The 17,814-nt window shown below is 36.6% G+C and overlaps 1 protein-coding gene across 6 annotated transcripts in view; it reads left to right on the top strand.

The window, feature by feature from the left end:
* The window catches only part of EPS15 (epidermal growth factor receptor pathway substrate 15), a 128,735-nt gene that overhangs the window by 87,922 nt on the left and 22,999 nt on the right, over nucleotides 1-17,814 (top strand). For 3 of the 6 annotated variants that reach the window (XM_028511330.2, XM_036026068.1, XM_028511334.2), the window contains exons 14-20: nucleotides 3,234-3,395; nucleotides 3,786-3,983; nucleotides 9,033-9,236; nucleotides 11,154-11,270; nucleotides 11,501-11,591; nucleotides 13,741-13,776; nucleotides 14,780-14,916. In XM_028511330.2, the coding sequence (XP_028367131.1) occupies nucleotides 3,234-3,395; nucleotides 3,786-3,983; nucleotides 9,033-9,236; nucleotides 11,154-11,270; nucleotides 11,501-11,591; nucleotides 13,741-13,776; nucleotides 14,780-14,916 (945 nt within the window). Of the gene's footprint in view, nucleotides 1-3,233; nucleotides 3,396-3,785; nucleotides 3,984-9,032; nucleotides 9,241-11,153; nucleotides 11,271-11,500; nucleotides 11,592-13,740; nucleotides 13,777-14,779; nucleotides 14,917-17,814 lie in introns of all 6 variants that reach the window. The other 3 variants (XM_028511335.2, XM_028511332.2, XM_028511331.2) reach the window with 2 other exon arrangements.

Below are 17,814 nucleotides of genomic sequence, written 5' to 3'. Positions count from 1 at the left end.
AGGAACTGCTTGGGACTCTAGTAGTTTCTTCCACTGACTCAATACTGGCTGGCTTTTGCAGCCAGAAGTTATGGGGACTTAACCTTCCTGACACTGGAACCCTGGGCTGGGGGGGCCTGGTATGGGGCTGAGACTCCTGCTCCCCAGGTATTTCTCCTGAATATTTATCCACCACATGTGAATGTGGGACCAGCCTGTTCTACATCTCTGTCCCTCCTACCAGTCTGGATGGATGTGGTTTCTTTAAGTTCATAGTTGTCAAACTTCCACTCAACTCAATTTCTAACAGTTCTTAATGATGGTTGTCCTATATCATAGTTGTACTTTTGATGTGGTTGTGCAAGAAGGTGAGCTGTGTTTATGCCACCATCTTGACCAGAAGTCCTCTTGTATTTTTAATAGACTTTATTTTTAGAAAAATTATAGGCATACAGCAAATGAAGTAGCAGGTACAGAGATTTCTTATTATGTGTTTTAAAAATTCTCTGTAGCCTTTATCATGAAGCATAAGGTCTGGCACAATGAATAAATCCAGCATTTTCAAAATGGGTTTTTAAGAAAGTCTTAAGAAAGTTTAAGAAAGTCTTTCCTACACTGACATCTATTATTAACTTCTGTACATTTTAAAGTTTGTCTTTTATGTTTCAGTGTGTAATATACTTAGAATTTATTTTCTGATTGGTATGATTTAGAGACTTAGTGGGGTTTTTTTTTTTTGCTAAATTGGTGCGCCATATAACAAAAAAAAATTACTGAGTAGTTCTCTTCCAGTCAGTTTTAATACATGTCTTCTCATCATTTTTTTCTGTGTATGTCTGTATTCATATCTAAAGTCTCTGTTTTGTTCCTTTAGTCTATTAGACTGTCCCTGCATCAAAACCAAACTGTCTTTATCCTTTTAGCTTCCCCATAATTCATAATATCTGGTAGGGTAAACCCCTTTACGTTTTATAATGTTTTTTTTCATTGTTCTTCCACATATGTTTTATTTTTATGTTTTTTAAAGATTTTATTTATTTACTTTTAGAGAGAGAGGAGGGGAGGGAGAAATAGAAGGAGAGAAACATCAATGTGTGGTTGCCTCTCCCACACCCCCAACTGAGGACCTGGTCTGCAACCCTGGTATATGCCCTGACTGGAAATCAAATCAGTGACCCTTTGGTTCTCAGACCAGCACTCCATCCACTGAACCACACCAGCTAGGGCTCTTCCACATATGTTTTAGAGTCACCTTGTCAGGTTCCTTGAAAAACCTTGTTAGAATTTTCATGGGATGTATAGATGAATTAGGAGATAATTGACATTTTTGTGATGTCATTCATTATTCACTAAATAGTCATGGAGTACCTCTTGCATACTGGAAACTGGGAATATTGCAGTGAACAAAACGTAAAAATATCCCTGGACCCATGGAGCTTACACTCTAGTAGGAGGACTAAAACCATAAATAAGATCAATTATATGCTCAATTATTCATAAGAGCCAAAAACTGGAACAGTCTAAATGTCCATCAAATGTATATTCATACAGTGGAGTATTACTCATCCATAAAAAGGACAAGCTACTTCTACAAGCAACAGTACAGGTGAATCTCAAAAATATTATACTAGGTGTAAGAAGCCAGATATAGTAGAGTACATATATAGAATCCCATTCAGGCGAAGTTTCTACAGAAGCCAAAACTTTAGTGATAGAAAGCAGGTCCTTAGTTGCCTAGGTCTAGACATGGGAACAAGGAGTGACTGAAAAAGTATGAAGGAAGGTTTTAGGTGTTGCAAACGTTCTAAAATTAGATTATGGTGATTCTTGCGCAACTGTATAGATTTACTAACACAAATTGTATACTTAAAGTAGGCAAATTTTATGGTACATAAATTATACTTTAACAAAGTTTGTAAAAATAGTTATTTTTTGCCCACAAAGATGAGCCTTTAAAACATGAGAAGCAACGAAAAAAGCCAGTCCCCCAAATCCGCATCTCGTATGGTTCCATTTGGAGTGATCTGGAGGGAAGTAGGGAGTGGCTTGCTAATGTGTGGGGTTTCTTTTGGGGGTGATGAAATGTTCTAAAATTGTTGTGATGGTGATGGTTGCACAACTCTGTAAATATACTAAAAGGTATTAAATTGTACACTTTGAATGGGTGAATTGTGTGACATCTGATTATTTCAATAAAGCTGTCGCAGAAAGTAACTAAAACCATATGCTATAGCCCTGGCTGGTGTGGCTCAGCTGGTTGGATATTGTTCTGTAGCCCAAAAGTTGTGGGCTTGATTCCAGGGCACCTACCTCGGTTGCGGGTTTGATCTCTGGTCCGGGTGTGTATGAGAGGCAACCAATCGATGTTTCTCTTTCACACTGATGTTTTTCTCTCCCTGCCTCTCTAAAAAACAGTGGAAAAAATCACATGCTTTATATGAGGGAGAATTAGAGGTGGGGAGGGCTGAGGTAGTGGTGGTGCTGAGGAAGGCCTCACCGAGAAAGTAACAGTTGAGCAAAAACTTGAAAGAGATGTGAGACTGAGCCATGTGGATGATACCTGGGGGAAGAACTTTCTAGGAAGATGGGATAATCAATGGAAGATCCTGAAAAGAGCATACCTGACATGTTTGAGGAGCAGCGGTGAGGCCTGTATGACTGAAATCAAACAAGCAAGGAAGAGAACAGAAGGAAAGGAAGTTGGGAGATAGGATCGGGATCATGTAAGGCTCTTGTGAGGACTTCCACCTTACAGTGAGGGAGATGGGGAGTCAGTGCACAGTTTCGAGTTAGAGGAGTGACATCATCTGACATAGGTTTTTTACAGTGGCTGCTATACTGAATATAAACTGACAAACTGAAGCTGAGATGTTAGAGAAAGAGTAGAGTCAGAGATGATGATTTTGGGGGAGTTTTTTGTTGTTTTGTTTTGCCAGAGGAATTGAAAGTGGGACGGTGGGTTGGAGTTAAGGCAGATTTGGGGCTGGGGAATGCCAGGAGTTCTGTTATTGACTTGTTAGTGGAATCTATCAGACATCTGAGGACAGATTTAAGCAAATTGAATATCTAAATCTGGAGTCTAGGGAAGAGGTCCTGAGTAAACGTTGTATTTAAAGTTATGAGTCCTTTAACCCACCAACACAATATACTTAATAAGGTAAGACTTGATTTTCCCTCAAGATAGGCTCTTAAAAATTGTTGACTTAACCTTCCCCTGCCTCCAAAGAGTATATGTTCATTTTCTTGTATTTCAGGATCTTCAAGATGAAGTTCAAAGGGAGAATACTAATTTGCAGAAACTGCAGGCCCAGAAACAGCAAGTCCAGGAGCTCCTTGATGGCCTGGATGAGCAGAAAGCCCAGCTGGAGGAGCAGCTGAAGGAAGTCAGAAAGAAATGCGCTGAGGAGGCCCAGCTGGTAAAGACTGGCTGGTTACTGCTGCGAATCTATGCCTTAGCTGCTTTTCCTGGCTTGAAATGGAAACCTTCTCCGTTTCTTGTTGTTAGGTGGCAATCTAATCAACACTCTGGGCACGTGAAGGAAATGAAACATGGTTCATCCAGAAATTACAGGCCCTCTTTAGGGAGAATAGGGTACTTAATGAGCTATTTTCTGAATTTTATTTGGAAGTATGATGCCTGTGCCCTCAGTGCTCCTCTATTTGTTCTCTGATTGTTCTTTTCTATAAAAAATTTACATAAAAAATACCAAAATAGCAAACTAAACAAGTAAACATATTACCTTGTGGAACATTTTAATGACATCTTTTTATATCCCCCTTTCTTCTCATTCACCTCCATGTTATAGATCTCATCCCTCAAAGCTGAATTAACTAGTCAGGAATCTCAGATCTCCACTTACGAAGAAGAGCTGGCCAAAGCCAGAGAAGAGCTCAGTCGCCTACAGCAAGAAACAGCAGAGCTAGAGGAGAGTGTGGAGTCAGGGAAGGCCCAGCTGGGACCTCTTCAGCAGCACCTGCAAGATTCACAGCAGGAAGTCAGTTCAGTAAGTCTTGTAGCAGCAAGAAGTATGCTCAACTGGACCCCCACATATCCTTTCACTAAATAATAACTTCTCAACTTCTTCTCTCTCTGCCTAGTGTATTATCAATTTTTCAGTCATCTCATACAAACAGGTTTCTCGTCACCAGTCATAAATTACACTGTCGTTCATTTTGTGCATGTGGTAATAATCATTGGAATCATGGTGAAGATGATTCAGGTTAAGTGCTGGCTCTGCCACTTATTGCCTGAATCACTTTAGCATCACATTCTTGTCTTTAAAACTGGAGAATTAATAATACCCCATCCTAGTGCTACTGTGAGGATTAAATGAAGCAAAACTTGTGAGACACTTTAGCATAGTGTTTGATCGATAAATGCTAAGTGTTACTTATTTTTATAAATAATAACCCAGTGTCTTCTTTTTTGTGAATCTAATGTTGACATCAGTTTTGCTTATTGAGAACCTTTAATTTTTTTAATTAGAAAATTGTTTTCATATAGATAAGTGTGTAGTGTTGTGGTGTGTCCATTCAGGGATGTCCAACCTTTTGGTGTCCCTGTGCCACACTGGAAAAAGAAGAATCGTGTTGGGCCACACATTACATATGTTGCGACACATAGTGACAAAATTATCTCAATGTTTTAAGTAAAGGTATGATTTTGTGTTGGGCCACATTCACAGCCATCCTGGGCTGCATGTGACCCATGGGCCGCAGGTTGGATACTCCTGATAGACCCTTTGCTTTGTTATTTCTGGGCCTTCCTAAATGGAGAATATTTTATAGAATGGTAGAAAGCAAGAGGGTTAGATAGGAGCATAGAGATCACATAGCTGTTAACTTAAAAATAAAAGGGCCTTTCAAAGTGAGAGGCAAAAAAAGTATTTACCTGAGATCAGTAGAATAGCTGTTTGGGACACACCAATTTAGGCAGAAGCCCATAGAGTGTTCTTGGTAGGAAACAAATGGGTTCTTCTGAGCAGGGAAAGGAGAGCAGTTACATCAACAGAAGGAAGGCATTTCTTTTGGTACAGATAACAGCACCTTGATGTTAATTCTAAACATTGTTTTAAATTTCCAGCCCAGAAGTCATAGTATCTGCTTTCTTGTTATCTTTGCAAACAAAGATAACAAGAAAGACACACTGTGTCTTTGGGACACAGTGTTGTCTTAGGCCCAGTCCAAAGGTTATTTTGCCCAGAGGTTTGAGGCACAAGATGTGCAAAGCAGTACGTACCTCTGGTATGGCAGCTCCAGTTCCATTTAAAGTAGCTCCATTTGTGTTTTCTTTGGACATAGTCCATTCCTTTTGTTTTGAATTTGAACAAACTGAAGCTATAACCTTTTTGAGATTCATCCATGTTGTAGTATGTATCAACATTCTATTCCATTGAAAGTATACAGGTAGTATATAGGTATTTTGTTTATACATTCCCAGTTAATGGACATTTGGAGTCTTTATTTTGGGGCCATTATTAATAATGCTATGAACATTTGCATATAATTCTTTGTGTAGACATATGTCTTCATTTCTCTTGAGTGTGGAATAATTATATTGTAAAGTTATGCTCACCCCTTTTTTCAGCCTTAAGTGGCTAAACTGGTTTCCACAGTGGCTGTATCATTTACATTCCCACAGTATCTGAGGGTTCCAGTTTCTCCATAGTCTTACCAACACTTTTATTATCTGATTTTTAATTATAATTTTTCTAGTAGGTGTAATGTGTTATCTCATGGTGTTTTCTTAATTTGAATTTATTAATGACTAGCGATGTTGAGTATCTTTTCATGTGCTTATTATCCAGCCATTCATACATCTTCTTGAATGAAATGTCCATTTTAGTCTTTCACCTATTTTTAAAATTGAATTTTATTCTTATTAAGTACATGTTTTTAAATTTTATTTTTATTATTTTTTAAGATTTTATTTGTTTTTAGACAGAGTGGGAGGGAGGGAGAAAGAGAGGAAGAGAAACAGCAATGTGTGGTTGCGTCTCATGTGCCTGACACTGGGGACCTGGCCAGCAATCCAGGCATGTGCCCTGACTGGGAATTGAACCAGTCGGTGATCCTTTGGTTCACAGTCTGGCGCTCAATCCACTGAGATACACCAGCTAGGGCCAAATTACATGTTTTTTTTAAACATATATTCTAGATATAAGTCCTTTTTCAGATACTTGGTTTGCAGTTAATTTCTCTCAATCTCTGACTCGTCTTTTTGTTTTCTTTGACTTTTTGAAAGGGGACGTCTTTCAAAGGAAGGAGCATAAATAAGAAAAGTAGAAAGGACTCAGTATTATGAATTATCATTCAGAAAATAAAGCAGTGTTTGTGAGCAAGGAAAATAGCCTCAGTAAAGTGTACTTCCAAGTGTGCCAGAATATGTTTGGTATCTGTGGAAGAAATTATATCGTTGTATCTGATCTCCAAATCTTGAGAATAAACATGACTATTTCTTACATTTTATTCAGTGGCTTCTGTGCCTTTCCCAAAGAGGGCAGTATATTCCCATGGGTCCGTAAAAATAAAGATATGGTTGTAAACTAGCCTGAGATGTTCACTGCTCTCTAAAGCTTAAATTATAACTTCCCTGGAAAAAAGGAATAACTGAAGAAAATTTTTCTGACTTGCTGAGTTTTCATCTTTACTTCTTACCTAGTATTTGCAGCAAGAAAAAACCAAAGAACCTCTGACCTTAAATCTATGTATTATACTTACATGATATATACTATTTTTATGCAGGTATTTTGAAGGTGTTATAATAGTTAATTGTGCTTTTCTTATACAATTTATAAAGAGTTTGTTGCGTGACTTATTTTTTTATACCAATTAGGTTTATTTAGAGACTCAAGAAGAACATAGGCTGAGAGAGCCAGGCATAAGAGTGCCTGATTCTGTTCAAGGTTCTACTGATTGTCTCAGAAATAATCATGAGAAGCAAACTATCCTTTTTTTAAAACTTTTTCTTTTTTAAATTTCTAGAGAGAGGGTGAAGGGAGGGAGAGAAGGAGAGAAACATTAGTATGTGGTTGCCTCTCACACACGCCCCCAACTGGGGACCTGGCCTGCAACCCAGGCATGTGTCCTGACTGGGAATCGAACCTGCAACCCTTTGGTTCACAGGCTTACCCTCAATCCACAGAGCCATACTAGCAAGGCAGGAATAAACTGTTATAAATAGAATTATTTAATAAACTAGTGTATCCACTTACTACATCTATATGATAGGTATTATTTTAGTGTTAATGTTATACATTTTTAATGGCAAGGTTGTAATAGATATTAAAATTTTTATCAATAGTCATGATAAAGTTTTAATGAAATAGAATAGAAAACATCAGACTATATTACATGTAGTAAGGATAAGTATTTGTGAAACTTGTTTCACCACTGCATGTACAATATACATATATGCATAAAATAATATATAAACTATATATAATTACATATATATTATATACATGTTTATATTTATGTATACATATACACACAGAGACATCCAAATATATGCATATATATTTACTGAGTTAGGATATAAAATCTATTTCTTTTTATGGGGTAAAGTAAAAAACAACAGTTTATAAGCCACTGCTCTATAGCACTAGGACTGTACAAGGCACATGTATGCTGTGTGTTACAAATGTGTAGTATCCAGTTTGATGGATATGTTTCCTGATGCCCACTGTTTAAATTTATCAGTACAGTACTTGTGTTCATTAAGTGAACAGACATTTGCAGTATGCATCATTGTGCTAGATGTTGGAGATGCAAAGTTGATACCAAAAGGTGTGATCTCTACCCTCAAAGAGCTCAAAGTCTTTTAACTTTTTAAGAGTGTGTGATTAGTAGAAAGTGAATGAAGGGAAAAAAGTTGCTAGAGGGGTGGGAAGTGTGGTGTGCTGTGCTGTCCATCATTCACATAGTCCTTTACATTTTACAGAGTTCTAACATACATTTTTGCTTCATATAATAGATGGTTATTACTCCATCTATTTTGGGTTAAAAAATAGTCCTGGAGAGGTTACTGTAAGATCATTTAACTCGGAGGTGACAGAGCTGGATTTACATTTGTCTTCCAATCCAAAATGGTGTTCTTTCCCCAGGTTAGGACTCTGAATGATCTGTGATAAATTACAGATTTCAAATTGAGCAACTTAAAAACCTTATGGGAGAAAATAAGGCTAAGTAAACAGAGCCTTGATTTATGAAATATCAATTGTTCATTTTTATGTTTGCTAGAAATAAGCATAGCATGGTAATAAATAAAGGGAATTTCAATGTCATTAAAAATATATATATATTTTATGAAAAATTAAATTATTTCTTTCTACTAAGAAATATTTTTTGATTCTACCTTCTCAGTTTTTTAAAGATATTTGTAAATTTATTTTTCTTTTTAGATGTTAGTATAAATAAGGATTTTTTTTCTTGCCACTGGACCCCAACATGTGTGTATGTGTTAAAATTTATTGACTTCTACCCTCTATCCCAGGAGTATAAAGTCACTTGGATATTGGGATCAAGAAAACTTTTGAGTGCCTTTTATTCAGCACTCAATGGCTTAGATATACAGACTACTTTCTAGAACCCTAGTCCATTAATAAGAACTCACAGAGCTCATTTGATTTGTCTTCACTCCTGTCTTTCATGGTGGGAGTGTGGATGGCTTCAAAGTCTTCTGCACTCTCCCTCACTTTGTCTCTTTACCACAAAATGTTTCTTGCTCTGTGGCACTTTGCTCTCTGTTTCCCAATACATTGACCCATCTTTTTTCAATTATACCCTATGAAGGACTGCTAATATGTAGATATTTGAATCAAAAATCTTAGAGCTCTCAAAAGGTATACAAAAGCAAATCCACATGTACTGGAATTTCAAGAGGAGAACTTACTGGGATGAATTAGTGAAATCTCTGAGTCACGCTTCATTCCCAGTGCATTCTCCTTATGGAAGCAAATTTATCCTTGACCAAGTCTAGGGGTAGAGCCAATTTTCTATTGCATGTCTTTTGGTAATAAGTTCTGTTTTGTACTTCTACTTTGTATTGACAGATGCAAATGAAACTGATGGAAATGAAAGAGCTAGAAAACCATAATAATCAACTAAACTGGTGCAGTAGCCCACACAGCATTCTTGTAAATGGCGCTACAGATTATTGCAGCCTCAGCACCAGCAGCAGTGAAACAGCCAACCTGAATGAGCACGCGGACGGCCAGAGCACCCTGGAGTCTGAGCCTATACACCAGGAGTCTCCAGTGAGTGTAATACTTCCATAACCTTCATAGTCAACTTCAGGAAAAAAAATCAGTGTGGATCAAAGTTTTGTTGGCATTATGCCTGATATAAATATGTGACCTTGCCTTATCTGAGGAAAAATGAGATTTTTTTTTGAGAGTGGGTACTCATCTAACAGTTCTAAGAGTTTTAACAATTTAAAAATATTATTTTAACTGGTCTATTTGTTATCTATCATGTTTTCAAAAACCATAGTTCTATAGATAATAACATTTTTAATGTTTTTCAATACTCTCACCCAAAGTTGAAAGTAATTCTTTATTTGCTATTGTTGAGGACACTTAGTTACCAGTTATTTAGAGAGCACTAACTACGTGCAAGAGTGCCGCTGTGCTCTGTGTGAGAGCTACAGAGGCAAAGGACAAGTGGACTCTGCCTTCAGCAGCACACAGTAGGGCAGTGTGACACAGTACTAAAGGGCTTCGACAAAGGAAACATGGGATCTTCAGCTTGGAGGGGCTCAGAGAAGATGTTGTAGGGAAAACTTTACAAGTGACCTTCAAAGTGAGAAGGGGGTTATTAAACAAAGTAGAAGGTGGTACCTTCCTGGCAGAGAAAACAGCATTAGCATCTGTATGAGACAGGAGAAAACACGCTGCACAGGGTCATGTGGTTTTTGGAGGTTATCTTGTGATGGTAGGGACAGTGTTAGCAGGAGATGCGGCTCTCTCCTGTGGCGCCTGCATTACCTCTGGTACTTGATCAAAATGTAGATGATTGAGCCCCTTTCCAAACTTGTTGAGCTAGAGTTTCTATGATGGAACCAGGTACAGTATTTTAAAATAAATGCCCTGGGTGATTGTGTACCTTTATTAAAATGACCACTTTTAGATCAAAAAGGTCCAGAGAGTAAGAAATTTGGATTTATATGGAAGCATTGGGAAATTTATCAAACTACATTGAGGAGCCATTTAAGAATTTAAGCAAGAAGGGACAGGATTAAATTTACCTTTGAGAAAGTGTGGGAAGTGGATTGGAGAGTGGGACTGGCCATATTAGGAAGACTGTTGTAATGGTCTTTGTGAGGGTTGTTTTAGCCTAAACTTAAGCAGTAACAGGTGGGATGATGAGAATACAAATTTGAGAGGACAGACTTGATTTTATTTAAACGGCACAGTGTTGGACACATTATAGAATATTCTTTTAAGAGCAAAAGGTGAAAATTACTAGGTTATTCTTCAAAGACAAAGGGTGGTATTAAATGGAGATTGCCCCTGCCACTTTTTTAAAAATTTATTGATTAGAGAGAGAGAGAGAGAGAAACATTGATCTGTTGTTCCACTTATTTATGCATTCACTGGTTGCTTCTTGTATGTGCCCTGACCAGGAATTGAACCTGCAATCTTGGCATATCGGGATGATGCTCTAACCAACTGAACTACCTGGCCAGGATGCCCCTGCCACTTCTTAAGCCTTATTATACACTGGTCTAAATCCAGAAAGCAATGGAAAGCCATTGAAGGACTTTTAACCAGAAGGGTTTAAGATTAGATTCACATTTTTGATCTATTACTTTGACTGTTATGAGGAGGATAGAATGAAAGGGCACAAAAGCAGTACTGTAATTTGGACTAGAAATTATATAAGTGGATAATAGTGAAAGTGAGTGTGGTAAAGAAGGGAAGAATTGGAGAAAGAGGCAGGAGGTAGATACAGTAAGACAGGGAGTGTAGCTGAAGAATGACTACAGGGAAGTGGTGAAGACCTGAGTGACTTTGATGATCGGTGATACCATTTTCCAAAGAAATATTATAGAAGAAGTCCTTCAGCATGTATGTTCTTCTTGTCTTTTCTAGTAATTTGTGCTTATTCTTTGTCAGTTTCCTCTGCCAAGTAGAAAATACATTGTCAGTCCATGTGGCATTAATATTTTGTAGACAGGAAGTAGTCCTGAAACACTGCCTTCCGGTGTGACTGATGAAAGCGAAGTGGTGACTGCAGCTGTTAATGAAAAAGCCTGTCCTGAATTCAACAGAGACAGTCATTCAAAGGAGGTAAAAATGATTTTACCTATAAATATTCTTATTGCTGGTTTCCCAAGAAGGGTTATACACTATTTTAGACTAAGGGAAAAGAAAAATGTGTTAAATGAACTTTATGCCACAGAAATATTTGTTATATTACCATCAGTTGATTTTTCAAAGCATGTTATTTTATTTAAAAATGTTACCTTTTAAAATTTTGGTTCCTAAAACATTTTTTTCTTATTGAAAATTATTTTCAGGAAGATCCATTTACTGTAGAATCAAGTTCACTGACAGATCCAGTTGCAGAGACAAACTTGGATTTTTTCCAGTCTGATCCTTTTGTTGGCAGTAAGTATTCTTATTTTCATAATATAGATTTACCAAAAAAGGCTTTTAAATATATAAACTGTATAAGAATTAAAGCTTCAATTTTCAGAGTCTACTTGATGTAACAAAAGTAGAGTGGAGAGGAAGGTTTTATATGCTCAGATTTTGGTATTTGTCCTCTTTAGCCAGCCAAATCCGAGGACTAAGCCTTTGATTATGTCTTAGGAACCCATGAATAAGAGTATGTTTCTTCTTCAGAACAGGGATCAAAAGGAGAGGAGATTGAGCACTTTTAAGTCAGCCAGCCATTATTTACTGGAAGTGCCCACACCACGCTTTTACAACAATGGAAGCTGTAGTGGATAGTAGCCTGACCCCTGCCCTTAAGGTGCCTGCAGTCTTAGTGAAGAAACATAAGTTTAATAAATTAAAATACCTGATTGCTAGGGGGAAGGGGGTGTAAGGAGGACAAAGTAATGTAAAACAATACAATAAAATACAACCAGAGACACTGAAATAAAGAACAAACTGATAGTGACCAGAGGGGAGAGGAATAATGGGGGATAATAGGGGAAGGGCCATCAAGGAACTTGTATAAAGGACACATGGACAAAGCCAAAGGGGCAGGTTCAAGGATGGGAGGCAGGGATGGGTGGGGCAGGGGAGTGTGGTACGGTAAAAATGGAGACAACTGTACTTGAACAACAATAAAAAATATAAACTTAAATTAAAAATTTAACAAAAAATAAAATATCTGATGTCACTGTAAATTATGCTAAATACTACTTGTGCTAAAGCTCTTTTTGCATTTTACTTATTTCTAAATCACCTTGATAGGTCAGTTTATATCAGTTTTGAAGATGGGAAACTGAGGCACATATAATAACTTGCTTAGAGTCATGGCATTAATGAGTCTGGATATTAGAACACTTTTTAAAAAAAACCTTATTGAGATATGTAAAAGTGTTAAAAGATATATAAATTGAACCTTTAAAATATACAGTTAAATACTAAAATGGTTTTAGTATATTCACAGAGTTGTATGATCATCACCAAAATCTAATTTTGGAACATTTTTTTATTATCCCATAAAGCAGATCTATACCATTAGATAGATAGTCACTTTCTATCCCCCTAAACCCCAGCTCTAGGTGACAATCTACTTTCTGTCTCTGTAGAATTGCATATTTATGTAATTATATTCATAATGTGTGTTCTGTGTCTGGCTTCTTTCGCTTAGCACATTTTTAAGGTTCCCTCATCTTGTGTTGTGCAGTATCTCATTGTAGTTTTGATTTGTAGTTTCCTAACAACTAGTGTTTTTGAGCATCCTTCTGTGAGCTTATTGGCTATTTGCACATCTTGTTACTGTTGACTTGTAAGAGTTCTTACAGTTCTTGTTCTGAATACAAGTCCTGAATCATAGATTATATATGATTTGCAAATATTTTCTTGTATTTTGTTGTCTTAATTTTGATGAAGTCTAATTTATTTATTTTTTGTCACTTATGCTTTTGACGTCATATCTAAGATACAAAGTCTTAAAGATTGCTCTTATGTTTTCTTGTAAGAATTTTCTAGTTTTAGTTTTTACATTTAGGTCTTTGATCAATTTTCAATTAATTTTAGCATATGGTGTGCGATAGGGGTCCAACTTCATTCTTTTGCATGTGGATGTCCAGTTGTCCCAGCATCATTTGTTGAAAAGACTGTCCTTTCCCCGTTTAATGTCTTGGTGCTCTTGTCAAGAATCAAATGATCATAAATGTAAGGGTTTATTTCTGGGCTTAATTCTATACGATTTTTTTTTTTTGCCTCAGTGAAGCTCAGTGTCTATTTTTGAAGGTAATACCCCTTCCATACTGTTGTGAAGGGTAGAGATTTTGTTAGTAAAATTCTTGCTGTTGTGCCAGTCTTATGAAGTAAGTATAGCTGGCTGTAACTCAGATTTGCCTTTTTGATAAGGTGTGTTGCTGCTCTGCTTTTACTCTTTATTATTTTAAAATTTCCTAAAGGTGGATGACATTTATTGTTAGCTACTTTGAGGCAGAGTTAATGAAACAAGTTTTGCTTTAAGAACCTTTGCTTTTGTTTTAAAGTTACCTTTAAGTAATGGTGCCACAATAGTAAATATTATTATTTTGATTTCTGCTTATTTATTTTATCACAGGTGATCCTTTCAAGGATGATCCTTTTGGGAAAATTGGTCAGTATATTATTGAGGTCCATCTTAGCTTTAATTTAATTGTAAGTTTATGTTGTATTTAGGAATGAGAGGTCACAGTTGGGTAGTTATAGTAAATGGACTTGTTATAGGAAATAGACTTCTTTTTTATTTAGTTTTGAAACAGATCTGAGGTCCCTCTAAGATGTTGTATGTTTCCGGCATTTTCAGAGAGAAAAGTGGTAGATTCTTGTGAATTTACTTAACTGTTAGCTTTACTTTTTAAAAAATGGCATTAGATGCTTTTAGTAATATTTACACTGATTTCTCCTTACTAGTCAAGGATTAGGTGAGTATAAGAAGTTACACTACTACAGGGTTTAGAACTTTTGTTTTTCTAAGATTGCAGTCTATTCCAATGAATGGAGGAAAAGGAAACATTTAAAGAATTACTAAAAGTCAGGCTTTCTAAGATTTTTGCATTGGAATAAAGCAAATCTTTTGTTCCATTTAGCTATGCTTTGCAAAGCTGTTCCAAACTATTGGCTGTTACCTTTGAGCTCAGAGGAAGAAATACATTTAAAAGTTTTTGTTGTTGTTTCTTTAGTTAACAATAGCATAGAATAAAGGGTCTTAAAATGAGATCCTTTGAAATTATATGCTAATTTTAAAAAATAAGTGTTTTAGGTAAAAGCCTGTTTGATTAAAACCGTAACCAAATTTGTGGTACCGCCTCCCCAGTTAAAACCTGCTTAGAGGTATTATGAAACCTAGCATGCAGGAACATTTGTGTAGTTAAGTGTCAGAAATCGGTGTCCTTTGGGTGAATGGTGAACTAGTAGGAAAGAATGTTAATTAAAGCTGTTTAACTAGACTGAACTGTTTACACTTTTTTAAAGATCAGGAGAAATAATAGAAAGTATCTAACTTAGATTCTTCAGGAACTCAGAATGTCTTTTTATCACTGCAGTTGTCATGCCTTCAGGTGAGAGGAACTCCAGTGTAATAGATTTTAATCTCTCCTGTTTGTGCTGTATTTTCTTAGATCCATTTGGAGGTGATCCTTTCAAAGGCTCAGATCCGTTTGCATCTGACTGTTTCTTCAAGCAGCCTTCTGCTGATCCTTTTGCCACCTCCAGCACCGACCCTTTCAGTGCAGCCAGCAATAGCAGTAACACATCGGTAAGTGAGGGGGTAAAACTGTTAAATGGGTAACAAGTGTTCTAAGTGAGTTTCTGGAAATAAATGGTGATAAAAGGACCCTATTTTAGGTTACTTCTGATGGGCCATATAAAATTCTTAGTTTCCCTTAACCCAATTAGGTTTTGGTTCAGAGCAGTATTTCACAGCTTGATCACCTATGGGAATTAACTAGAATAACTTTATGCCATCCAAAACTCAAGTCTACTTTTTTCAAAGGACCAAATATTGTCCCATTGGAGATATTAAAATAAATTATTAGAAATATATATACCAATTTTAAGTAAAGGATTTCAGAAATGTTAGATATGCATTATTAAAATAATGAAAACCAATTTAAAGGGAAAAACATTGATGTTTTAGAAAAATAAAATCATTTATGTTATTGTATAGACACATCTAGAATGTTAATCTTGTAAAGAAGTTCAAATTCCCACTAAATGTCAGACTCTTGAGAACATGTATAGTACAACAATCACCATTTAGTAACCACACACTATGTGATCAGCTACTTCTCATGTGCTTTACATTTATTGTTCCTAATCTCCACCCCAACCTTGCAGAGCAGGCATTGGTGTTCCTATTTTAACAGTGGGAACACTGGAACCCAGAAGATGAACATAACCAAGTTCACCAGCCAAGTGCTTTATCGTCTGGAGGCTTTAAAAACAAAATCTTTATATCATGGATATTTAAACATATTCAAAAGAGTAATACAATAAAATATTCTAACATACTTTCATGTGTCTGTCATCCAGTTTTAATAATTATGAATAATTTTAGATTCTTTTAAAATTTTTGTTTGGAGGCTTATTTTTTGAGGCAGAATTGTCATGTTTATAAGTAAATCAGACACAGAAAGGATCAGTTGAATGACAGGCATTTGAAACAAGAATTTTGTCTTTAATACTCTTAGATTAAGAATACTTTCTTTGCCCTGGCTGGTGTGGCTCCATGGATTGAGTGCTGGCCTGTGAACCAAAAGATTGCTGGTTTGATTCCCGGTCAGGGCACATGCCTGTGTTGTGGGCCTGGTCCCCAGTTGGAGGCATGCGAAAAACAACCACTTGATGTTTCTCTCCCTGTCTTCCTTCCTACCTCACCCTCTCTCTAAAAATAAATAAATTAAGTTTTAAGGAAAGAATACTTCCTTGGGGGGAAAAAAAGTCAACCTTATAGATACAGACTGTAGTATGGTGATAACCAAAGGGAAGGCGGGGGAGGCAGGGGTAAAGGGGAAACTTTACTTTGGGTGGTGAACACATAATACAGTATTCAGGTGGTGTATTATAGAATTGTACACTTGAAAGCTTTATTAATTTTATTAACCAATGTCTCCCCAATAAATTCAGTAAAAAAACTTTTTTAAAGAATATTTTTTAAAAAAGGTAATAGATTTTGGTATTCTTGAGTATCTTCCTTACTGTCTTTGGTAAGGAGCTACTTGGCCAGGAACTGGTATTTTCCATTGATGTAAAACTGAGCAAATGCTTCCGTAACTGAATATTTGTGGTTTCCACGGGCTACTGGATACTGTGTTTTCCTACAGTGCATAGTTTGCAGTGTAGACCCATTTGCCAAATTCTTCTTAAATTGGCTGCAAACTAAATTCTTTTCGCTCACCTTATTCTACCCTCTCATTCTTCACTTGTATCATTCAAAGAGCAAGAAAACTAAAGCAGCTCTTTCTAATTTAAAAATAAAAAAGTCTCCTGTTCCTCTACACTAGTGAAATTTTTCTGCCATTTGTTTTAGTTACTTTTTCTTTTTTCTCCCCGGTTTTCAAAAGCAACTTGCCCTTGCTAACAACTCTTAATTTCTCCATTAAAAGCAAAACAAAACAACAAATTGGCAATATAAGAGTAGCTGTTTATCTAATCTTTTGTATGTGCCAGGCATGGTGCTAAGTAAGCTCTTTTCACGTTACTTCATTTAATCTTCACAATAATCCTAAGAACCTCATGTTATTATCTTCATGTTTAAGATAAAGTAAATGAGCCCTAGCTGGTGTAGCTCAGTGGATTGAATGCCGGCCTACAGACAGAAGCTGGTTCAGTTCCCAGTCAGGGCACATGCCTGGGTTGTGGGCCAGGTCCCCAGTAGGGGGTGCATGAGAGGCAAACACACATTGATGTTTCTCCCCTCTCTTTCTCCCTCCCTTCTCCTCCCTCTAAAAATAAATAAGTAAAATCTTTAAAAATAAAAAAGATAAAGTAAATGAGGCTTAGAGAGGTTAAGTGGTAATAGCTTAGTAAATGATGGAACTGAATTCAAACCTTGATCAAAAATCTTTAAGGTCTTCTCCACTATAGTCTAAAATTGAACTTCATTTCTTTGTAGTTTCAAAACTCTTGATTTTGTAATCTTACTTAAAAAACCAACAAAAAAACCCAGGCCTCTGATTATGCCTCCAGTCCTGAGTCTCTCCCCAAAAGTCTTTCCTATTCCCTCAAGGATGGTCTCTATTTTCAAAGGGACATAATTTTAAAACCAAACCAGAACAAACAAACAGCCGCCACTTCCTACTGCCCTAGCCTAGTGTGTGGTAGCATCGTGTAGGTGCTGGGTCCTGCTGTCAAAGTGGGGAGTGGACGGCTGATACAGGAGAGAGAATTTCAGTAAGTTAAGTGACCTTTTTTGAGGATTTGGGAACGTGAATTTTAGTTATGAAATTTTTTTTGTATGAAATTGCCTAATTATCAAACTGAGCATAACATAAAGAGTTTTGTGGCCACTTACTCCTGGGCTAATAATCCATTTTCTTCCCTTGCTGTCCCAGTGGCATTTTCAAGTGGTCACATAGTGTATGATGAAGGACTAGAACTTCAAACTGACATGCATGCAGGCATGTTTTTTCTATTTCTCTCTGTAATTGTACAC

This window comes from Phyllostomus discolor, chromosome 5 (genome assembly GCF_004126475.2).
Source record: "Phyllostomus discolor isolate MPI-MPIP mPhyDis1 chromosome 5, mPhyDis1.pri.v3, whole genome shotgun sequence".
NCBI classification, from domain to species: Eukaryota; Metazoa; Chordata; class Mammalia; order Chiroptera; family Phyllostomidae; genus Phyllostomus; species Phyllostomus discolor.
This window is presented reverse-complemented; position numbering and strand designations above follow the sequence as displayed.